We start from the raw sequence: 25,168 nt of genomic DNA on the forward strand, positions 1-25,168 counted from the left end.
ACCAACACACATACGAAAATATACAAAAATAGAGGAAACAGCCGAAGAATGTTGTTGAATATTATTTTGGTCGGTTGTCGGTTACACGAGGGAAATATGTAATGGGATTTTATTTTTATAAACAAAGCAGCCAAGTGAGGAGGAGATCAATCGCATCGCAAGAGTCACAAGTTCTAAAACAGATTCACGAGTATCACCGCCAAACAAACACACTCCTACATACAAACATCGATACACATGGACACCACATCTAGCAATCATCATTAGGTGTTCCTCTTCATTGGATGCCGTTTTGTTGGCTTCAATTTTTACATTTCGTCATCTTCGTCCCAGTGAGAAACCTACTCATAGTTGGGGCAAGAAGAAGTGCATCAAATGCCAACAAATTTTAATCCAACAAAGCAGGGGGTGTCTCTTTGAGAACATCCGATCCATAAAAATATGTAGAGTAGACGTCATCCTCACAGTCCCAAGTTACAGAAACTAACAGATCTTTGTCTGTCAAATTATATACATACATAGCGAATTAGATGATAGTGAAAGAGGGAGAGAGTACTGTCATGAAAAGAGATTGCCACAATAATTTCACTTTTCATTGTTTTGATATTTTGTTGCATGCATTACTTAATCAATGGGTTTCAATGCAAAAGAATTGTTTTCTTTTTTTTATAAAGAGGAAAAACACATGTTTATTGATCACGAGTAGTAATCTCACATGCCTGCATACATACTTGTAGCTATTCTTAGGCATACAGTGGCACACAAGCAACAGAAAACTAAAATACGACACGGCTGAATAGAGGTTTCCATAGGAAATCTGCAATTCAGCCTGGCTGAAGAGAGGTTTCCATAGGAAATCTGCAATTCAGCCTGGCTGAATAGAGGTTTCCATAGGAAATCTGCAATTCAGCCTGGCTGAATAGAGGTTTCCATAGGAAATCTGCAATTCAGCCTGGCTGAATAGAGGTTTCCATAGGAAATCTGCAATTCAGCCTGGCTGAATAGAGGTTTCCATAGGAAATCTGCAATTCAGCCTGGCTGAAAAAGGTTTCCATAGGAAATCTTCAATTCAGCCTGGCTGAATAGAGGTATCCATAGGAAATCTTCAATTCAGCCTGGCTGAATAGAGGTATCCATAGGAAATCTGCAATTCAGCCTTGATGAATAGAGGTTTCCATAGGAAATCTGTACTTCAGCCTGGCTGAATAGAGATTTCCATAGGAAAGCTGCAATTCAGCCTGGCTGAATAGAGATTTCCATAGGAAAGCTGCAATTCAGCATGGCTGAATAGAGATTTCCATAGGAAAGCTGCAATTCAGCATGGCTGAATAGAGATTTCCATAGGAAAGCTGCAATTCAGCCTGGCTGAATAGAGAACTCCATAGGAAAGCTGCAATTCAGCCTGGCTGAATAGAGAACTCCATAGGAAAGCTGCAATTCAGCCTGGCTGAATAGAGAACTCCATAGGAAAGCTGCAATTCAGCCTGGCTGAATAGAGATTTCCATAGGAAAGCTGCAATTCAGCCTGGCTGAATAGAGATTTCCATAGGAAAGCTGCAATTCAGCCTGGCTGAATAGAGATTTCCATAGGAAAGCTGCAATTCAGCCTGGCTGAATAGAGATTTCCATAGGAAAGCTGCAATTCAGCCTGGCTGAATAGAGATTTCCATAGGAAAGCTGCAATTCAGCCTGGCTGAATAGAGATTTCCATAGGAAAGCTGCAATTCAGCCTGGCTGAATAGAGATTTCCATAGGAAAGCTGCAATTCAGCCTGGCTGAATAGAGATTTCCATAGGAAAGCTGCAATTCAGCCTGGCTGAATAGAGATTTCCATAGGAAAGCTGCAATTCAGCCTGGCTGAATAGAGATTTCCATAGGAAAGCTGCAATTCAGCCTGGCTGAATAGGGGTTTCCATAGGAAATCTGCAATTCAGCCTGGCTGAATAGGGGTTTCCATAGGAAATCTGCAATTCAGCCTGGCTGAATAGGGGTTTCCATAGGAAATCTGCAATTCAGCCTGGCTGAATAGGGGTTTCCATAGGAAATCTGCAATTCAGCCTGGCTGAATAGGGGTTTCCATAGGAAATCAGCCTGGCTGAATAGGGGTTTCCATAGGAAATCTGCCTGGCTGAATTGGTTTTTCTTTAGGGAAACCTCAATTCAGCCTACTGAGTTGGATTTTCTTTAGGAAAACTTCAATTCAGTCATGCTGAATAAGGTTTTTGTAGTGAAAACTTATATTCATTGTGGCTGAATACTATTCAGACTGACTGAAAAGTTTTCTATTTCACCCTGTACCACTGTCTGCCTATGGATTCTGTGAGAATAGTGAAATTGCCACTACTCATGTGAGTCTCATGCTGTGAGCACAACAACAACAACAAATTAATATCACTTTGTTTTTTTTTCGTCTTATTTTGTTGTGGCATTCGGCATTGCTAGAATAGGTGTATCTCAGAGTTTGCATGTGAGTGCGAGTGTGTTTGTGTGAGTGCCTCCAATCTTTGGAGTTAAGAGCGCGCGTTGTAATTCAATACTTTTGCTTTTTTTGAAATATAAGAACATTATCTTCTGGATATCAAATGACCAACGTTGGGATAAAACTGGAACCTTGGTATAGGTTTTATGTATTGCTTTATTGAAATTCGACACCGACTGACTGGTCTGGCACATTTGGATTTATTTGGAATTTTGTTAATTATTTTTTGTCTTGTTCTTAAATTGGAATTTATTAAAAATTTTTTCTGTAACACTGTTTGGATTTTGGTTTTGTTTTTCTTTTAGTATCCACTACACCATATTTAATTATAATTTTGCTTTTAACACCAAAAACATCAAAATTTTGTTGATTTCATTTGTATTTAAAAATAGATTTTTTCTTTCAATTCATTTCACTTTTTGGATCATGGCATTTTTGTTGATTTTATTTTTTTATTCACTTTTGGGTTTTATTATTAAATATTATTTTTTTATTTTTTGTTTTATGTATTTATTTTCAATATCCTTCAAATAAAAGAAACATTTCTTATAAATTTCGTCATTTTTATGATATTTTTGTTTTTATCGCGTCGTCATTTTCTGTTTAATTTATTGGTTATTTTTAATTTTTTGTATTATTTTTAAACCTTGGATATTGTATCACTTGCGGGCGGGCGTTCGACATGCTTTTAGCCCAAGACAATTTCGAAAAATCACCTCTTCTAATGGGAAAATATGTAAATCACAACAAAGAAATCGAATTTTCCGTTACGTCTTTACGCAACAAAGTCCGAACGAATAATACAACAGCCACAGAGCTCTGCCTCTCTGTGAAAACAGCTACTGACGACCACGACAAACAAGGAGTGAGCACACAAGCAGCCGTTTTTTTCTTGTTACCCATCGTTTCTCATTTTCAGATGAGAGTGAGGTTATGAGAGTGTCACAGAATTAATAAAAGGCCTTTGAAATGTACTTCTATACAACCTAAAAGAAAAAGTGCTTTTATAGAACCTTTTTAAAAAAAGGGTGCTTCTATAGCACCTTTCTGAAAGAAAGGGTGCTTTTATAGAATCTTTCTGAAAGAAATATTGCTTTTATAGCATCTTTCTGAAAGAAAGGGTGCTTTTTATAGCACCTTTCTTAAAAAAGGCTGCTTTTTATAGCACCTTTCTGAAAAAAAGGGTGCATTTATAGCACCTTTCTTAAAGAAAGGGTGCTTTTATAGAACCTTTCTGAAAGAAAGGGTGTTTTATAGCACCTTTCTCAAAGAAAGGGTGCTTTTATAGCACCTTTCTCAAAGAAAGGGTGCTTTTATAGCACCTTTCTCAAAGAAAGGGTGCTTTTATAGCACCTTTCTCAAAGAAATGGTGCTTTTATAGCACCTTTATCAAAGAAAGGGTGCTATTATAGCACCTTTCTCAAAGAAAGGGTGCTTTTATAGCTCCTTTCTCAAAGAAAGGGTGCTATTATAGCACCTTTCTAAAAGAAAGGGTGCTTTTATAGCACCTTTCTAAAAGAAAGGGTGCTTTTATAGCACCTTTCTAAAAGAAAGGGTGCTTTTATAGCACCTTTCTCAAAGAAAGGTGCTTTTATAGCACCTTTCTCAAAGAAAGGGTGCTTTTATAGCACCTTTCTCAAAGAAAGGGTGCTTTTATAGCACATTTCTGAAGGAAAGGGTGCTTTTATAGCACCTTTCTGAAGGAAAGGGTGCTTTTATAGCACCTTTCTGAAGGAAAGAGTGCTTTTATAGCACCTTTCTGAAGGAAAGAGTGCTTTTATAGCACCTTTCTGAAGGAAAGGGTGCTTTTATAGCACCTTTCTGAAGGAAAGGGTGCTTTCTGAAGGAAAGGGTGCTTTTATAGCACCTTTCTGAAGGAAAAGGTGCTTTCTGAAGGAAAGGGTGCTTTTATAGCACCTTTCTGAAGGAAAAGGTGCTTTCTGAAGGAAAGGGTGCTTTCTGAAGGAAAGGGTGCTTTCTGAAGGAAAGGGTGCTTTCTGAAGGAAAGGGTGCTTTCTGAAGGAAAGGGTGCTTTTATAGCACCTTTCTGAAGGAAAGGGTGCTTTTATAGCACCTTTCTGAAGGAAAGGGTGCTTTTATAGCACCTTTCTGAAGGAAAGGGTGCTTTTATAGCACCTTTCTGAAGGAAAGGGTGCTTTTATAGCACCTTTCTGAAGGAAAGGGTGCTTTTATAGCACCCTTTTCAAAGAAAGATTGCTGTTAAAGCATCTTTCTGAAAGAAAGATTGCTTTTATAGCACCTTTCTGAAAGAAAGATTGCTTTTATAGCACCTTTCTGAAAAAAGATTGCTTTTATAGCACCTTTCTGAAAGAAAGACTGCTTTTATAGCACCTTTCTGAAATAAAGATTGCTTTTATAGCATCTTTCTGAAAGAAAGATTGTTTTTATAGCACCTTTCTGAAGGAAAGGGTGCTTTTATAGCACCTTTCTGAAGGAAAGGGTGCTTTTATAGCACCTATCTGAAGGAAAGGGTGCTTTTATAGCACCTTTCTGAAGGAAAGGGTGCTTTTATAGCACCTTTCTGAAGGAAAGGGTGCTTTTATAGCACCTTTCTGAAGGAAAGGGTGCTTTTATAGCACCTTTCTGAAAGAAAGGGTGCTTTTATAGCACCTTTCTGAAAGAAAGGGTGCTTTTATAGCACCTTTCTGAAGGAAAGGGTGCTTTTATAGCACCTTTCTGAAGGAAAGGGTGCTTTTATAGCACCTTTCTGAAGGAAAGGGTGCTTTTATAGCATCTTTCTGAAAGAAAGATTGCTTTTATAGCATCTTTCTGAAAGAAAGATTGCTTTTATAGCACCTTTCTGAAAGAAAGATTGCTTTTATAGCATCTTTCTGAAAGAAAGATTGCTTTTATAGCATCTTTCTGAAAGAAAGATTGCTTTTATAGCTTCTTTCTGAATGAAAGATTGCTTTTATAGCTTCTTTCTGAATGAAAGATTGCTTTTATAGCTTCTTTCTGAATGAAAGATTGCTTTTATAGCTTCTTTCTGAAAGAAAGATTGCTTTTATAGCACCTTTCTGAAAGAAAGGGTACTTTTATAGCACCTTTCTGTAAGAAAGGGTGCTTTTATAGCACCTTTCTGTAAGAGAGGGTGCTTTTATAGCACCATTCTATAAGAAAAGGTGCTTTTATAGCACCTTTCTATAAGAAAGGGTGCTTTTATAGCACCATTCTATAAGAAAGGGTGCTTTTATAACACCTTTCTATAAGAAAGGGTGCTTTTATAGCACCTTTCTATAAGAAAGGGTGCTTTTATAACACCTTTCTATAAGAAAGGGTGCTTTTATAACACCTTTCTATAGGAAAGGGTGCTTTTATAGCACCTTTCTATAAGAAAGGGTGCTTTTATAGCACCTTTCTATAAGAAAGGGTGCTTTTATAGCACCTTTCTATAAGAAAGGGTGCTTTTATAACACCTTTCTATAGGAAAGGGTGCTTTTATAACACCTTTCTATAAGAAAGGGTGCTTTTATAACACCTTTCTATAGGAAAGGGTGCTTTTATAGCACCTTTCTATAAGAAAGGGTGCTTTTATAACACCTTTCTATAGGAAAGGGTGCTTTTATAGCACCTTTCTATAAGAAAGGGTGCTTTTATAACACCTTTCTATAGGAAAGGGTGCTTTTATAGCACCTTTCTGAAAGAAAGATTGCTTTTATAGCATCTTTCTGAAAGAAAGATTGCTTTTATAGCACCGTTCTGAAAGAAAGATTGCTTTTATAGCATCTTTCTGAAAGAAAGATTGCTTTTATAGCATCTTTGTGAAAGAAAGATTGCTTTTATAGCTTCTTTCTGAATGAAAGATTGCTTTTATAGCTTCTTTCTGAAAGAAAGATTGCTTTTATAGCACCTTTCTGAAAGAAAGGGTGCTTTTATAGCACCTTTCTGTAAGAAAGGGTGCTTTTATAGCACCTTTCTGTAAGAGAGGGTGCTTTTTTAGCACCTTTCTGTAAGAAAGGGTGCTTTTATAGCACCTTTCTATAAGAAAAGGTGCTTTTATAGCACCTTTCTATAAGAAAGGGTGCTTTTATAGCACCTTTCTATAAGAAAGGGTGCTTTTATAACACCTTTCTATAAGAAAGGGTGCTTTTATAGCACCTTTCTATAAGAAAGGGTGCTTTTATAACACCTTTCTATAAGAAAGGGTGCTTTTATAACACCTTTCTATAGGAAAGGGTGCTTTTATAACACCTTTCTATAAGAAAGGGTGCTTTTATAGCACCTTTCTATAAGAAAGGGTGCTTTTATAGCACCTTTCTATAAGAAAGGGTGCTTTTTTAACACCTTTCTATAGGAAAGGGTGCTTTTATAGCACCTTTCTATAAGAAAGGGTGCTTTTATAACACCTTTCTATAGGAAAGGGTGCTTTTATAGCACCTTTCTATAAGAAAGGGTGCTTTTATAGCACCTTTCTATAAGAAAGGGTGCTTTTATAGCACCTTTCTATAAGAAAGGGTGCTTTTATAACACCTTTCTATAGGAAAGGGTGCTTTTATAACACCTTTCTATAAGAAAGGGTGCTTTTATAACACCTTTCTATAAGAAAGGGTGCTTTTATAGCACCTTTCTATAAGAAAGGGTGCTTTTATAGCACCTTTCTATAAGAAAGGGTGCTTTTATAGCACCTTTCTATAAGAAAGGGTGCTTTTATAACACCTTTCTATAAGAAAGGGTGCTTTTATAGCACCTTTCTATAAGAAAGGGTGCTTTTATAGCACCTTTCTATAAGAAAGGGTGCTTTTATAGCACCTTTCTATAAGAAAGGGTGCTTTTATAACACCTTTCTATAGGAAAGGGTGCTTTTATAACACCTTTCTATAAGAAAGGGTGCTTTTATAACACCTTTCTATAGGAAAGGGTGCTTTTATAGCACCTTTCTATAAGAAAGGGTGCTTTTATAACACCTTTCTATAGGAAAGGGTGCTTTTATAACACCTTTCTATAGGAAAGGGTGCTTTTATAGCACCTTCCCGAAAGAAAGGGTGTTTTTATAGCACCTTTTTGAAAAAGGGTGCTTTTATAGCACCTTTCTGAAAGAAAGGGTGCTTTTATAGCATCTTTCTGAAAGAAAGGGTGCTTTTATAGCAGCTTTCTGAAAGAAAGGGTGGTTTTATAGCAGCTTTCTGAAAGAAACGGTGCTTTTATAGCACCTTTCTGAAAGAAACGGTGCTTTTATAGCACCTTTCTGAAAGAAACGGTGCTTTTATAGCACCTTTCTGAAAGAAACGGTGCTTTTATAGCACCTTTCTGAGAGAAAGGGTGCTTTTAAAGCACCTTTCTGAAAGAAAGATTGCTTTTATACCAGCTTTCTGAAAGAAAGGGTGATTTTATAGCACCTTTCTGAAAGAAAGGGTGCTTTCATAGCACCTTTTTGAAGATGTACCATCTACCTCAAAATTGACAAGATAAAGGCCCCACATTTGGCTCCTTCACTCTATCACTACCCCACTTTTACTCTCTGAGTTTCTCAATTTATTTTGTTCTCTGTTGTCTGACAGACAAAAATAAACAACAACTGAAACAAAATAACAACCAAACAAAAAATGTGATAAATTCAATATAAAGGATTCTAAATTCGTTATTAAATAGAATTTAAATTAATATTGAAGAAAATAATAAATCATATGTACAAATTTTAATAGAAGTTCATCTCATTTCGCTGTCAAATGTATATTGTTTGATGAGTAAACTAAGGCTACGTTTACATTCTGCAGTGATTAGTGTGTTGTACATTTTCATACATTTTAAATAAAAATTTAAAAAGTCTATGATGATAATATTTTCTATTGCAACTAGTTTTCTATTTATAACATGTATTACTTTGATGTTAGCATAGTGGCATGTGATAAATATCTGTCTGTATGGGGGTTAAATATGTAAATGCCCTATGAGTAATAGTAAATTTATACTAACACTTATTGACTTGATAAACAACTATATAGGTAGGTATTCATTTTTTGTATAAAAACTATGTCCAAATAAAACAAAATAGAGTGATTATAATCGACATACCCCCTTCTAAGCCCTATAGTAAATTAGGTAATATAATATCTATCAAAACTTTCAACGGAAATCATTTTCAGTTCAAATGTCTTAATTGATGACAATTTTAGGTAGGCCTTAAAAACATTGTAGACATCTTATCAAAACCTTTTTTGTTCAATTTAAATTGCTGTAATTAAAACATTACAATTTGTTAATGAGTAAGAACAGAACAAGAAGAACCTAAACAGATCTGTGAACAAATAAATCTACACAGATTCTTCTTTTTTTTGCAACAATCAACCTTTTTGCATAAACCGAGCATATGTGTCCATCAATCACAATGACAACAAATGATTGTATTATGAGATACGGATACATATACCGAGAGATACACAACTATATATGTAAAATGTATATATGATCATGGTATTCATCATCACCAAATAATCTCATCAACATTAACAAATATAATTATGGCAACATAAATGATTTGTCGCCGTTTTTATTTTTCTCTTATGTGGTGTAAATAGATACTAGGTATGTGTATTAACTGTTAAATTTAGGATATATGTATATATGAAATACACTCGAGAAAAAAAGAACTGTTTCTCTTTTCTTTATTATTTTTATGAAAACAAGATTTTTCAATAAATAATAAACCTATTGTTACTGAATAAGGTTTAACTACTCTCCGTGTAGACGTTGTTTTATTCCCCAGTACGATTTGTACCAAATAAAACGTGTCTACAATGCGTTATTTACTTTATTGCACTTATACTATGTTTACATTTACGAAATCCACTCGATTTCAACTGTCAATTCCATTGCTGCATTGCATTTGACGTATACACAAAGGAATTGACAGATGAAATCGAGTGGATTTCGTAAATGTAAACATAGTATTAAACGCATTTTGCATTTAACATGTTTTATAAAACATGCTTAAATGATGTTAATTCCATACAATATCTGTCAAATAAATAACGTAAACTCCCTACACACTTGTTTTAAGAGCAAGTGTAAAATGTGTGGCAATGTTGAATATGTTATGTCAAGATTTTTTTTATGTTGTTGGGGAAATTACATCAAAATTAATTTTTTTTATAAAGGGATTTGACATTTCATTTTCGAACAGCTGGTGTGATACCACTACCTCGGTAATTGTGCCATGGACATGGCGTAATTACCACAAGATGTGGCAACAATAGGTGTGTAGGATAACTTTCCCAACAATAATTACTCAACAAGTTCCAGCAACCTCTCTCAATGAATTTTACTCTCTGAAACTCTCTCAATTGCAGAAAGTTATCGAACAACATTTTGCAAAAACTTGCAAGAATGTCAGCTGTTTCCGAAAATATATGAAAATTGTTTTTGTTTCTTTTGATATTATAAACCAAATGGAACAAACACATAAATTTTAAAATTGCATTTGACATATTTAAAACAGTAATCCTATCCACAAAGCTTTAAAATCTAAAAAACATGTGAAATTGTAAATTTTTCTTCCTCAAAAATGTTAACATTTCAATTTGTTTACATTAAACAGCTGATTAAGAGCCAGCTGGCTGAACTTACAAATTTTTACGGGACAAATTTTCCCAGCAAAAATTTGCAAGTTCTGAGTCACAAAACTCTCCAAAAATCTCTCCCAACGCGCTATCTTTTGCTGGATAATTTTGTTATCGAACAGCATTCAATAAAAATGTGTACGAATTTGTACAAATTTTTGGGTTATCTTACAGACCTAATATTAACATTTCGAGTTGTTTACATTGAACAGGTGATTAAAAGTCAGCTGATCAGACTTGCAAATTTTTGCAGGACAAATTTTCCCAGCAAAAATTTGCAAGTTCTCAGTCACAAAACTCTCCAAAAATCTCTCCCAACGCGCTCTCTTTTGCTGCATAATTTTGTTATCGGACAGCATTCAGTAAAAATTTGTAAGAATTTGTACACATTTTTGGGTTATCGTACAGACCTAATAAATAATACTATGTTAAGCGGGGTACACACGATCAGTTTTGACTGTCGATTTTTCGGAATTATCGATAACTTTCCAACCGTCCAGCAACCACAAAATATTTTGTGGTTGCCTGATGACTGACAAAAGTGAACGGCCACACTGGCAAGCAACCGATTATTTGAGCAAAACTGACAGTCAAAACTGATCGTGTGTACCCCACTTTAGAAAAACTAAATTCAAATTGTAGATGGTGTTTAACCCGGCGTTTACAAATGTCAGTATTGGCAAGACAATAGCAAAAATACAAACCTTTTTTCACAAATACATTTATAAATTTTTAAATATGTATAGAGAAAATTATGAATGTATTGATGAAAATGGTTTGTAACTTTGCTATTGTCTTGCCAATACTGTTTGTGTGTAAACGCAGGGTAATATCACGAGCTGAATTCTTGTTCTATGAATATTTGAAATGAAAAATATTTCTTAAGTGCCTTTATGTACATTTGACAAGTTTAATTGCGGCAAGTCTCTGTTTGTAGGACAGAAAGGAAGTGGAAAAGGGTCTAAGGACCCTTTCTTATACAAAGGGTACTTCTAAGGACCCTTTGTTATACAAAGGGTGTTTCTTTAGACCCTTTGTTATACAAAGGGTGCTTCTTAAGACCCTTTGTTATACAAAGGGTGCTTCTTAAGACCCTTTGTTATACAAAGGGTGCTTCTAAGGACCCTTTGTTATACAAAGGGCGCTTCTAAGGACCCTTTGTTATAGAAAGGGTGCTTATTTAGACCCTTTGTTATACAAAGGGTGCTTATTTAGACCCTTTGTTATACAAAGGGTGTTTCTTTAGACCCTTTGTTATACAAAGGGTGCTTCTTAAGACCCTTTGTTATACAAAGGGTGCTTCTTAAGACCCTTTGTTATACAAAGGGTACTTCTAAGGACCCTTTGTTATACAAAGGGTGTTTCTTTAGACCCTTTGTTATACAAAGGGTGCTTCTTAAGACCCTTTGTTATACAAAGAGTGCTTCTAAGGACCCTTTGTTATACAAAGGGTGCTTCTAAGGACCCTTTGTTATACAAAGGGTGCTTCTAAGGACCCTTTGTTATACAAAGGGCGCTTCTAAGGACCCTTTGTTATAGAAAGGGTGCTTATTTAGACCCTTTGTTATACAATGGGTGCTTCTGTAGACCCTTTGTTATACAAAGAGTGCTACCAAGGACATTTTGTTATACAAAGGGTGCTTCTAAGGACCCTGTGTTGCACAAAGGGCGCTTCTAAGGACCCTTTGTTATACAAAGGGTGCCACTAAGGACCTTTTATTACACAAAGGGCGCTTCTAAGGACCCTTTGTTATACAAAGGGTGCCACTAAGGACCTTTTGTTACACAAAGTGTGCTTCTAAGGATCCTTTGTTATACAAAGGATGTTTCCAAGGACCCTTTGTTATACAAAGGATGTTTCCATGGACCCTTTGTTATACGAAAGATGCTTCCAAGGGCTTAAGTCTCGTTTAGGGGCAACTCTCTGATCGGGCTGAAATTTTCACCATAGGTAGTCCTTGGGACCCTGATAACTATATATATGTATATTTCCCGGGGGAAGTCCATACTTCCCGAGATATGGGTCTTGACATTTCGGGAAAGTCTTACTTTAACACCATTACTTTATTTATGGGCACCTCTCGGATCGGGCTGAAATTTTTACCATAGGTAGTCCTTGGGACCCTGATCACAACTATATATATATATATATATATATATATATATATATATATATATATATATATATATTTCCGGGGGAAGTCCATTCTTCCCGAAATATGGGTCTTGAAATTTTACTATTTTTACTTGGGCAATATGGGCATCATTATCGTGGTGACTACTTTTCTTTGCAATTACGACTTTTGCTTCTGATTACAACAATATATAGCTTTTTCGGGAGGAGTCCATACTTCTCGAGATATGGGTCTTGAGATTTTACTATTTTTACTTGGGAAATATGGGTATAATTTTAAAGCTCGTGGTGAGTACTTTTGATTGCGTTTACGACTTTTGCTCCTGTCCATAGGAGAAAGTCTTAAATCCCGGTCGAAGGCCGGCTACCTAAAGAAAACTTATAATTTTGTAAAAACTTTTGTTCGCGTAGCCCACTTTTGCTCCTGTCCATAGGATAAAGCCTTAGTAGCAAAGAAAAGTACTCAAGTAAAAATAGTAAAATGTCAAGACACATACATATCTCGGGAAGTATGTACTTCCCCCGGAAAAGTTATAACGACATTTTTCTATTAATTCATAGCCATAGAAAAAAATATACTCGAATAAACTGCTGGTCTGTTTCAGAACCTGCAAGAAGCTACTATTTTTTACTACGAAACATTTTTTCCTTTATGCTGGGTATGAATACGTCTGGTGTAAATACGACCCCTTGCAAAATTTTCCGAACTCCTGCCACTTCTTAATTTTCTATTAAATTATTTTTCAAATATATTAAATTAATAAAATATTCATAAGATCTAATACATTTACGGAAGAAAATGAATAAAAATACGAAATAATACGCTAATTTTGCATTTCCTATCTCATTGAAGGGAAAACAGCTGATTGATTAAGTCGATTTTTATAACTCTTTTGGTTGTGATTTTGTCGCTTTTTAGAACTCTAACCGTTAATTTTGTTTTAATTCTTGATTTTTATCAGTGTCTCTCATTCTTCTCATTCGATTCATTACAAAAATAGCCCTATTTTTTTAACTAATAGAAGATTCAAGAAAACAAATAGAATTATAAAAGAAAATGTCTAATATAACACGCAAAACTTTAGATTTAAAACAGGTAATAAGGAATAGAATATTACAAGACTTCGCTAAGCTGTGGTTTATGTGAAATTTATATGCGAGGTATTGATTACGACAACATATCGCACTACAGCCCAATTATGAACATGAACTCCCCGTGAGTTTTCTCACTTCCTCCTTTAAGTTGCAACGGCAGAAAGACAGAACTCACGGGGAGTTTTCTTTCATTCATAATCCCACTGATAGGCAACGGAAGTTCTAATAAACATAAACCCCCTTTGGTGGTCTCGCAGGCGAGTTTTACACCTGCCATATGAAAAATCTTAACCCAAGCAGAATTCCTCATTAACAAATTGCAACTGATTCCAAGTTAGGCAGTAAAGTCAAGTTACTCCTTTCAAGATTGTTCTCAACTTTTTAATTGTATTTCCCTATTTTATCTTGCAGTTTATGTTACGTCAAGAAGTCCTAAAGCTGTATCGTGAAATATTTCGTACCATTAAACAAGTGCCAGATGCAAGTAGCCAATATGAGTTAAAGTCTTGGGCTAGACATGATTTTCGTACAAATCAACATCAAACCGATGAAGTGGCCATAAAAATGCTAATACAGGCGGGAAGACGTAGCCTAACAGAACTACAGACAAGTTTAAGACTGAGTGGTGTAACAGCTAGCAGTACAACAAGTAACCAGAAAGAGAAAAAGTAACCGCCAATGAAATAGTGATTTTTTTTTGTTATCTTTTAGAGCTATTCGCGTTTTGTTTTTATTATAAATAATTATCGTTGCAATCTATACAATAGTTGTTTATTTCTTGATTTCTTTTTAAAAGTGCGGTTATTTTAGTTCAGCATTAATATAAACTCTACTAAAGCTTAAGTGTATCATTCTTTTTTGTTTTTCATTGTTTGTCTACTATCCATTATTGCTATTCCGTACAAAGTCTGTCAAATTTGAATATTTGTGTTTTTGCAGGCGAGGTTGTTCTATTCTAAAATAAATATTTAATTAAACTTATCCACAGCACTTTAGTAACTGCCAAAAGAAACAGCAAAGAACCAATGCCGGTTGCAATTAGCGATATAACATCCCTTTTTGCCTTTTCCGTTATACGATTGACTAGAAAGCTATTGACGATGGTGTTGACAATTGCATTACCATCAAAACCAAAACAGGGAATTGCATTGATTAAGGCCAAGCCCAAACTAAATACAATATTGTATTTAAGGAATAATATGCCATTGTCGCACCATTTAGGGCTTATGTACTCGTGTTTGGGTACAAATTGTGAAATGCGTATGCTGCGTGTTACATCCAGTGGATGACCCATGTAGATTACATTCTTTAGGGGTATCTCTTGGGCCTTCAGGGATTGACGTTTGAAAACCATTATCGTTGTGGTATTCTTCAGCAGAGGTCTTAGGCAAAATCCACGTTCACACATTCCCGTTCCTGTGCAATAGCCATACGAATCCTCCATAGTACGTCTTACATCTAGGCAAACATGTTGAGGTATTTCGACAGGGGCATCATTGTTCAAATCATCGATATATTCAAAACAACAAAGTTTAGCATTATTTCCACAACATTGCAAAGTACCATCTGAGCTATGATGTGATATTTCAATGCTTTCATCATTGAGGCGTATAAAATCCGATGAAACACAGAAGCCGGGAAAATGCAAACTATTCACCAGACAGTTATACCATGTATCCTCATTGTAAACCGGGCAATCGTTGATGTGTGTTATGACATTGCCCTCTACAAGACCACGATCACTTTTTGCCCTCAAGGGTGACTGGGCTGTGACCTGCGTTACGATGACATTTTTATTGAGCGTATATAGAGGTGCTGCCATAAAACCCATGGTAGACAGCAGTAGATAACAAATACCAGCAAAAACAAAATTATGCCATATACCGGCACAAAGGATGCGTAACTTTTTCAACCATTTCAAAGCGTTTAGGTGATCTGTGGATATTTCTGTATAGGCCACGGGTAAACAGAAGTATAACTAAAAGAAAATGGAATATTTGTTTCGTTATTTCATTGATAAGATACTAAAATTGCAATCTTACATGAAAACCAAAACCGGTTACTGGTATATCTTCCATTACAGCGGCCAAGGCATGGCCCAGTTCGTGTATTACTGTAGATATTAACAATGTGGCTACATAGTAACCAATCTCATCCAAGGGTAAATTCACACCAGGCAAAAGTATTTCCACATTTATGTTTTGACTTTTTACAACATTAGATGTAGCCCCGCCGGCAGCGGACGTCGTTGCAGCAAAATTGCTAACCTCTGTTTGTTGTGGAGAACTACTTCCAAATATTGTTATAAACAACAGAATTACACCCACTGGAACCAATGACAAGGCAACCAGCACACCAATCGTAAATGACTTGTTAATAATTTGCCGGCAACAACTACCGCTGTTGTTACCCAAACGCAGCACCCAGCGATTAAAAGCTGTTGTATGCCACTTCAAATGCAAAATGCCCACCGTAAGTCCAGTATTTGTAAGAAATGCCTCATAGGGATAATGCATACAACTCTGAAAAAAAAAACAAAATGAGAGATAGAAACAAAGTTTAGAGTTCTTGAGTAGCGATATAATATTTTCCCGATATATAGGACTTTAATGTTCGGTATTTTTATAGTCTTTCAAGGCAATATGGGTATCAATGTAAAGCCCGCATTTAAATCTTCTATTAAAAGGTGTAAGAGGTGGCCGGTCAGGATTTTAAGACTTTCACCTATGGAATTAAATCTCACTTTAACATGTCCAAGACTTCAGGGGGCTTTACAATAGTAACCATATTACGTTGGTCTCTCGTAAAAGTACATACCTTAAAAAAGCGATCAAAGAACAACAAAACACCATATATGGCAGTTAAGACAACAAAAAATATCCAAGGATCCATAGTAGTTCCATATTCACGACAAACAACTGTAGATGAACATTATTTCTTCTTATTTCCCCGAATTAATTATTGCTTCATCATCTGCACCATTAATAATACGCTTTTTTATTTTATTCTTTTATTTTTTTTTATTTTCGTGTAATCAACAAATTTTTGTGGGAGAACGGAAAACGAACAAGTACGAAGTACCGATAAAGATTCAAAATCAAAACAAAAATAAAAAAGGCCGATAGAAGCATATAGAGGGATCTATAGATCGAAACCAGAAAAACGCTAGGGCCGTTGTTACACTGTTGGATGTTGAAAGTGAAGGAATTTCATGCTGCAAAAGTCATCAATAGCTGTAAACAGATACACCGTTTGGGTAAAGCTTAACGTTTGATTAAAGTTTTGCGTTGGGCGTCGAGAAAACAACAACAACAACAGCGCGACGACGATACCAAAGTCCAGCGTTTATCTGTTTGTCGGCATATATTTCAAATGAATTTGAATTTTTCGGCATCGTGCCCAACAGTGTAAAAACGGCCAATTACACTGTTGGGCACGATGCCGAAAAATTCAAATTCATTTGAAATATATGCCGACAAACAGATAAACGCTGGACTTTGGTATCGTCGTCGCGCTGTTGTTGTTGTTGTTTTCTCGACGCCCAACGCAAAACTTTAATCAAACGTTGTATAGCTGGAAACAGATACAACGTTTGATTAAAGTTTTGCGTTGGGCGTCGAAAGAAAAACAACAACAACAGGGCGACGACGATACCAAAGTCCAGCGTTTATCTGTTTGTCGGCATATATTTCAAATGAATTTGAATTTTTCGGCATCATGCCCAACAGTGTAAAAACGGCCAAAACGACACAAAACTTGAATCAAACGTTGTATCTGTTTTCAGCTTCAGCGTGGGTGTCATTTGTTATGTTCCAGAACTGCAAGAATCTACTATATTTTTTTTTTTTTTTTTGATAACACAAAGGAAAGTTGTTATCGTTGTAAAAAATTGGAGATTCTTGCAGGTTCTGGAACGGGCATATTGTCTTGTGGTTGTAGTGGATGGTCAGACTAGCAAGATTTCAACATGGCGACGTCAAGTTTATAGGCAAGGGGTATGAAGTAGGTAAACCAATGTACATACATGGTTTTCTGTTTTTGTTGTGACAGATTGAAACCACGACGCTTTCCAGGGGCTGGATTCTTGTTCTATGAAAATTTGAAATGAAAAATATTTCCTTTGTAATTTTTTTCATTTGACAGTTTTTCCTTTATAAAAGTTTTCATTTCACATTTTCATAGAAACAGAATTGAGCCCCAGTTGTCAAAATGCATTATTGTGAATAAAATCACTTAAAAACGTAAACAATTCACAGTAATACGTTATTGTGAACACATTTTGACATTTAGGGCCTGTTTCACTATGTCGAAAGAAAATGATTGTGAACGAAAGACATCTAAAAATATTAAATTAACCATTTTCATATTCGTTCGACATAGTAAAACAGGTTGTCAAACTGATTTAAAGCAACTGATGTTTATCCCGGTCCACGCTAGAACGATTTCCAACCATGTAACAACGACTTAAATATTTCCAAATGTTGAACTTGTTCAACCTGCTCCCTTCAGTGAATCATCGAGCTTATTGCGTTTTCCCATGTCTCATTCGTAAACAAACGGCCATTATGCTTCACACAATTCGTATTTTGTTCTTTTCTTTATCGACCTTTTCCTTTTTCTTACTTATACGTATTTTCGGAGCGTTTTTTAATTTGTTCGGTGAAAAACAAAAAGCGTGTCATTTGGAGTAAACGATTCCATTCTCTATAAAGACGATATGAAAATATAGTAAAATAAGCAAATAACATGGACGAACTACAAAAATTGGAGCATTTATCTTTGGTGTCAAAACTGTGCACGGAGTTGGACAATCATCTTGGCATAAATGACAAGGATTTGGCTGAATTCATTATAGACCTTGAATCAAAGAACCCAACCTTTGATTCCTTTAGGAAGGCTTTGGTTGAAAATGGTGCAGAATTTCCTGACTCCTTGATTACAAATCTACAGAGAATTATCAAATTAATGAAACCTTCTGGTGGAGGAAATGGTGGCAAATCATCTTCAACTGGTGGCGGTGGGGCAGACTCCAGTGGCGGCAAATCTTCAAAAACCGAACAATTGGCCATGATGTTTCCCGGTTTGGCAATGGCAAATGATAAGTTCAGTAAAGTGGATGCACCCGAGTCATCTGCTTCATCGTCTTCAGAAAGTGAAAGCGATGCAGATGAGAAAAAGGAAAAGAAAAAAGACATTAAAAAGAAAATCGAAGATGAAGATATGAAAGCCGTGGATGATGCAATGTTGGAATTGGAGGCATTGGCTCCAGGATTTGCCAGTAAAAGTGATACTAAAGATACAAAAGATTTCAAAAAGAAAGTGGAAAAGAGATCTCGGTCAAGGTCACGATCAAGGGATAGACATCGTGACAGAGACCGCGATAGAAAAAGGGATAGAAGCCGGGAACGAATTAAAGATTACGATGGTTCAAGAAGTCGTGATAAAGATCGCCACAGAGATCGTGATAGGCGCTCCAGATCAAGATCCCGCCATCGCAGTGAACGCAAACGATCACGCTCCAGGTCGAGGGATGGCAGTAGACGACATCGACGTTCAAGATCTCGCTCACGCGATAGACGTCGACGTTCCAGCAGATCACGGTCAAAGGATAGATCAAGGCATCACAAAAGATCTCGGTCACGGGAAAGCAAACGTGAGAAAATGCCACCTCCAGCTCCAATGGCCGATGATCCAGAGCCTGGTAAAATCTATACAGGCAAGGTTGCCAATATAGTACCTTTTGGTTGTTTTGTTCAGCTATTTGGTTTGAAAAAACGCTGGGAGGGTTTGGTACACATATCCCAATTACGTTCCGAGGGACGTGTCACAGATGTAACGGAGGTGGTTAACCGCAACTCTACCGTCAAAGTGAAAGTTATGTCAATAACTGGACAAAAGGTGTCGCTTTCGATGAAAGAGGTGGATCAGGAGACTGGGCAAGATTTAAATCCACTATCACATGCACCTCCGCCAGAGAGTGAACTGAAAGATCGCAATCCAGATCGTCCGTTTGGTGGTGGCACCTCGCTGCTGAACTTGCAGGGTGGAGCAGACAATGATGAAAGCGATTCCCGCAAACGTGTTACGCGTATCTCCAGTCCAGAACGTTGGGAAATCAAGCAAATGATAAGCTCAGGTGTGTTGGATCGTAGTGAACTGCCAGATTTTGACGAGGAAACCGGTCTTGTGCACAAAGATGAAGACGACGAAGAAGATATTGAAATTGAAATTGTTGAAGAGGAACCACCATTTCTGGCGGGACATGGTCGTGCTTTACATGACCTATCACCAGTGCGTATTGTAAAGAATCCCGATGGTTCATTAGCCCAGGCCGCCATGATGCAATCTGCTCTCTCGAAAGAACGTCGTGAACAGAAAATGTTACAAAGAGAACAAGATATGGATGCAGTGCCCACTGGGCTAAGTAAGAATTGGATAGATCCCCTGCCAGACGAAGACTCAAGTCGAACCCTGGCCGCAAATGTGAGAGGTATGGGTGCCGCACCCATGGAGGTGCCCGAATGGAAAAAGCATGTCATTGGCGGTAAAAAGTCCTCATTTGGCAAGAAAACCGACATGTCATTGGTGGAGCAAAGGAAATCCCTCCCCATATATAAACTTCGCGATGATTTGATTAAAGCTGTAACGGATAATCAAATTTTGATTGTTATCGGTGAAACGGGATCGGGAAAGACTACACAAATCACCCAATATTTGGCTGAATGTGGTTTCACAAATCGCGGTAAAATTGGTTGCACTCAACCTCGTCGTGTGGCCGCCATGTCTGTGGCGAAACGTGTGGCTGAGGAGTTTGGTTGTCGTCTGGGCCAGGAGGTGGGTTACACCATTCGTTTTGAGGATTGTACCAGCCCTGAGACGGTCATAAAATACATGACAGACGGTATGTTGTTGCGTGAATGTCTTATTGAGGCTGAGCTGAAATCATATTCGGTCATTATGTTGGACGAAGCCCATGAACGTACGATACACACTGATGTGCTCTTTGGTCTGCTCAAAACGGCGGTACAAAAGCGGCCAGAACTGAAGTTGATTGTGACCTCTGCCACGCTGGATGCTGTCAAGTTTTCACAGTATTTCTTTGAGGCTCCAATTTTTACAATACCTGGTCGCACGTTCCCCGTAGAGGTGTTGTATACAAAAGAGCCGGAAACGGATTATTTGGATGCCTCCTTGATTACAGTTATGCAAATTCATTTGCGGGAACCACCAGGAGATATATTGCTTTTCTTGACGGGTCAAGAAGAAATCGATACCGCTTGTGAAATTCTCTATGAACGTATGAAAAGTTTGGGACCCGATGTACCGGAACTGATTATTCTTCCTGTATACTCTGCCCTGCCATCTGAAATGCAAACGAGGATTTTTGATCCTGCACCACCGGGCAGCCGTAAGGTGGTAATTGCCACAAATATTGCTGAGACATCGCTGACCATCGATGGTATATTCTATGTGGTGGATCCTGGTTTTGTTAAACAGAAAGTCTACAACTCCAAGACAGGCATGGATTCTTTGGTTGTAACACCCATATCACAGGTGAGGAATACAAACGAACATAAGTTTTCTATGAGAACGAAGATAACCAACTTTTGTTTTTATATTTTTAGGCTGCTGCAAAACAACGTGCTGGTCGCGCTGGTCGGACTGGACCTGGTAAGTGTTATCGTCTCTACACAGAACGAGCCTATCGCGATGAAATGTTGCCAACACCTGTTCCCGAAATTCAACGTACAAATTTGGCCACTACTGTGCTGCAGCTGAAAACTATGGGCATTAATGATCTTTTGCATTTCGATTTCATGGATGCCCCTCCAGTAGAATCTCTGGTAATGGCTTTGGAACAATTGCATTCTTTATCGGCTTTGGATGATGAAGGTTTATTGACACGTCTGGGAAGACGTATGGCTGAATTTCCGCTCGAACCCAATCTTTCAAAAATGTTAATTATGTCTGTGGCCCTACAATGTTCCGATGAAATACTCACAATCGTCTCCATGCTAAGCGTACAAAATGTCTTTTATCGACCCAAAGATAAACAGGCTCTGGCTGATCAAAAGAAAGCCAAATTCAATCAAATTGAAGGTGACCATTTAACCCTTTTGGCAGTGTACAACAGTTGGAAGAATAATAAATTTTCCAATGCCTGGTGTTATGAGAACTTTGTACAAATACGCACCCTCAAACGTTCGCAGGATGTTCGCAAACAACTGTTGGGTATTATGGATCGTCACAAATTGGATGTTGTATCGGCTGGTAAAAATTCCGTGCGCATACAAAAAGCCATTTGTTCTGGTTTCTTCCGCAATGCTGCCAAAAAGGATCCCCAAGAGGGCTATCGCACCTTGGTCGACTCTCAAGTGGTGTACATACATCCTTCCAGTGCTCTTTTTAATCGTCAACCGGAATGGGTAATTTATCATGAATTAGTACAAACCACTAAGGAATATATGCGTGAAGTAACTACCATTGATCCAAAATGGTTGGTTGAATTTGCGCCATCGTTCTTTAGATTCTCTGACCCAACGAAATTAAGTAAATTTAAGAAGAATCAAAGACTTGAACCATTGTATAATAAGTATGAAGAGCCGAATGCATGGCGTATATCGCGAGTTCGTAGAAGGAGAAATTAAGGAGGAAATTTTCTTCACGATTTGGTGGTTAAGTTTAAAGAATTTAGAATAAGTTGCTAAGTTAGTTACTATAGCTTATGTTAACAAAATATTCTAAAGACAAATGAATACACAGAAATGTATTCCGATGTTTGTTTCTTTTTATAATTATCTGTCCTAAAATAAGACCCATTGAGTTAACGACAAAGCATAAAATAAATGTTTAATGAATAGGTTTTGAGTGTAATTGGAAACATTGAACTTAATTTGATCGAAGGTGCTTAAGCCAACTACATCTACGTGGTACTTTCCATCATTTTGTATTGTTGAGCCAAAGAAATTGGCTATGAGTAGATACAAGGTAAGAACCCTACGGTGCTCTTCTATTCAATAGAAGATCCTTATGGTGCTCTTCTATTCTATAGAAGACCCATACGGTGCTCTTCTATTCTGTAGAAGACCCCTACGGTGCTCTTCTATTCTGTAGAAAACCCCTACGGTGCTCTTCTATTCTGTAGAAGACCCTTACGGTGCTCTTCTATTCTATAGAATACCCCTATGGTGCTCTTCTATTGAATAGAAGATCCCTACGGTGGTTTCTATTCAATAGAAGATCCCTACGGTGGTCTTCTATTCTGTAGAAGACCCCTACGGTGGTCTTCTATTCTGTAGAAGATCCCTACGGTACTCTTCTATTTTATAGAAGACCCCTACGGTGTTCTTCTATAGAAGAGCCCTACGGTGCTCTACTATTCTATAGAATACCCCTATGGTGCTTCTTCTCCCTACGGTGGTTTCTATTCAATAGAAGACCCCTACGGTGCTCTTCTATTCAATAGAAGATCTCTACGGTGGTCTTCTATTCTGTAGATCTCTACGGTGGTCTTTTATTCTATAGAAGACCCCTACGGTGTTCTTCTATTTTATAGAAGACCACTACGGTGCTCTTCTATTCTATAGAAGACCCCTACGGTGCTCTTCTATTCTATAGAAGATCCCTACGGTGGTCTTCTATTCTGTAGAAGATCCCTACGGTGCTCTTCTATTCTGTAGAATACCCCTACGGTGCTCTTCTATTCTATAGAAGACCCCTACGGTGCTCTTCTATTCGATAGAAGATCCGTACGGTGCTCTTCTCTTTTATAGAAGACCCCTACGGTGTTCTTCTATTCTATAGAAGACCCCTACGGTGCTGTTCTATTCTATAGAAGACCCCTACGGTGCTCTTCTATTCTATAGAAGATCCCTACGGTGGTCTTCTATTCTGTAGAAGATCCCTACGGTGCTCTTCTATTCTGTAGAATACCCCTACGGTCCTCTTCTATTCTACGGTGGTTTTCTATTCTGTAGAAGATCCCTAAGGTGCTCTTCTCTTTTATAGAAGACCCCTACGGTGTTCTTCTATTCTATAGAAGAACTCTACGGTGCTCTTCTATTCGATAGAAGAGCCCAACGGTGGTATTCTATGCTATAGAAGGTGCAGTGTGTCGTGCGCCTTACTGTAGAAGGCCCTTACGATGGTCTCCTTTTATATAGAAGACTAGAACGGTCTTTAGTTGGATCAAAATACTCCCATACTCATCCATAAGCCACGTTTAGGCTACTCCTTTACTCTCTCTAATGCAAGAGCTTTTGTCGTGTTAACCTTCTTTATGAGGATTTTTTTGACGTATAGGCAATGGAATTGACATTTGAACCCCAGTAGGTTTATTAAATCGGGTTTAACGGCGTTTGCATTATCGCTTTTTGTAGGGTTAACCTTCTTTATGAGGATTTATTTGACGTTTACGCTATGGAATTGACAGTTGAAACCCCAGTGGTTTTATTAAATCCGGTTAAGTGCAAACGGGAGATTGCACTATTACCGTGATATACATCAGCGCTAGTACAGCCGTACTCTTTGGTCATAACTCGCTAACAACCTTTTCTTAGTGAGAGCGAGGATGGTGGATTTAATTCGCACCCTTCTTGACCGCAATGTTTGGTCTGAGTAAGAGAATGACATTCCCTTGTCTAATAGTACGTTCACATTTACGAAATCGGGTGGATTTCAACTGCCAATTCCATTGCGTATAAGTCAAATGAATACTCGTCTAAAATTCATTGGATTTTATTAGAATTGACAGTTGAAATCGAGTGGATTTCCTAAATGTAAACGTACTATTATAGTACGTTGACATATAAATGAATTACATAAATCCACTGTATTTCAAATGTCAATTCCGTTGCGTATACTTCAAATAATGGGCCGATTCCGTACAGCGAGGCGAGTCATGTCGCGTCGTCTATCGTCTCTGCGACAAAATTTAAAAAATGCACTACGTACAGCGATAGAAAATAATCGTCGATAACAAGTTATTTTTATTTTTTTTTATTTTATTTTTATTCGTTAGTAAAAATGAACGGCGACAGCTAATTTGTTGTCGCCGGAAAATGAACATTACGGCGACAAAATTTGACGTCGTCGAGCTACTTTTGCCATACGTAATGGAAAAATTGCAACTGGCAACGCGACACGACTCGCCTCGCTGTACGGAATCGGCCCATAAATCCTCACAAAGAATGTTAATCTAGCAAAAAGATCTAAAACGGCGTTTGCACTGGAGTTTTTTGGCGGGTTTACCTTCTTTACAAGGATTTATTTGACGTTTACGCTATGGAATTGACATTTGAAACCCAAACCCACTGGTTTAATTCGGTTAAGTGCAAACGGGGTATAATATAAATATGGCGTAAAATCACACAAATATCTGGATGTCAAATCTCTGTATAACATCTTTCTCAAAGGTTATAGGTCTGTACGATAACTCAAAAGTTTGTACAAACCATGGTACAATAATTCATAGGTAGGCCAGGTATGAGAATCGCCAAAAAAATACAACCCTGTCTCTATGGCTTAAAACGTCAAAATTGTTTTGATGAATGATAACGGATGAGTAAACAAAGAAGGAGAACGAAATGTTGAAATGAAAACAAAACAGAGTTGAATTTTTTGATCAATAATAAATATCAACTCTGAAAGTCAACACGGTTTTGACAGATTAGGCCATAACAAAAAAAAATTGTAATCAGCTGATAGCTGTGACCTACCTAAGAATTATTGTACCATGGTACAAACTTTTACAAAATGCTCGATAACCAAAGGATTACACATGCAAGTAACTTGCAGACAGTTGTGTATACATATTATAGTCGAAACTTCAATTTTTTTCGAACTGACACTTGCATGTGTAAACGTTCGGTAAAAAATTGAAGT

The 25,168-nt window shown here is 37.2% G+C and overlaps 5 protein-coding genes across 6 annotated transcripts in view; 2 read left to right on the plus strand and 3 right to left on the minus strand.

Moving 5' to 3' along the window:
- LOC141387156 (transmembrane protein 186) overlaps positions 1-2,544 on the minus strand; it is a 126,021-nt gene extending 123,477 nt beyond the window's left edge. Inside the window, exon 1 of the mRNA XM_073956390.1 lies at positions 2,538-2,544. The gene's annotated coding sequence lies outside the window, so the exon portion shown is untranslated. The remainder of the gene's footprint in view (positions 1-2,537) is intronic.
- The window catches only part of Sobp (Sine oculis-binding protein), a 45,718-nt gene extending 42,328 nt beyond the window's left edge, over positions 1-3,390 (minus strand). The window contains exon 1 of one of the 2 annotated variants that reach the window (XM_073956336.1): positions 3,196-3,390. The gene's annotated coding sequence lies outside the window, so the exon portion shown is untranslated. Of the gene's footprint in view, positions 1-3,125 lie in introns of both variants that reach the window. The other variant, XM_073956335.1, reaches the window with a different exon arrangement.
- A 9,740-nt stretch (positions 3,391-13,130) lies between these two features.
- LOC141387680 (LYR motif-containing protein 2) lies at positions 13,131-14,266 on the plus strand. Its single transcript, XM_073957670.1, has 2 exons — positions 13,131-13,286; positions 13,697-14,266. The coding sequence occupies exons 1-2, from the start codon at positions 13,248-13,250 to the stop codon at positions 13,955-13,957; spliced, it is 300 nt and encodes a 99-aa protein (XP_073813771.1). The 5' UTR covers positions 13,131-13,247; the 3' UTR covers positions 13,958-14,266.
- Positions 14,068-16,405, minus strand: S2P (membrane-bound transcription factor site-2 protease). The gene is made up of 3 exons (XM_073957669.1): positions 16,103-16,405; positions 15,328-15,807; positions 14,068-15,263 (listed from the first exon to the last, which is right to left on the minus strand). Exons 1-3 carry the CDS (start codon positions 16,175-16,177, stop codon positions 14,241-14,243), a joined length of 1,578 nt encoding a protein of 525 aa, XP_073813770.1. The 5' UTR covers positions 16,178-16,405; the 3' UTR covers positions 14,068-14,240.
- Positions 16,406-17,914: 1,509 nt separating this feature from the next.
- On the plus strand, positions 17,915-22,159 carry pea (ATP-dependent RNA helicase pea). Its single transcript, XM_073957671.1, has 2 exons — positions 17,915-20,839; positions 20,911-22,159. The coding sequence occupies exons 1-2, from the start codon at positions 18,032-18,034 to the stop codon at positions 21,931-21,933; spliced, it is 3,831 nt and encodes a 1,276-aa protein (XP_073813772.1). The 5' UTR covers positions 17,915-18,031; the 3' UTR covers positions 21,934-22,159.
- Positions 22,160-25,168: the final 3,009 nt, after the last annotated feature.

The sequence above is a fragment of the Musca autumnalis genome, unplaced genomic scaffold (assembly GCF_047663935.1).
Source record: "Musca autumnalis isolate F117 unplaced genomic scaffold, ASM4766393v1 scaffold_5, whole genome shotgun sequence".
Lineage (NCBI taxonomy): Eukaryota > Metazoa > Arthropoda > Insecta > Diptera > Muscidae > Musca > Musca autumnalis.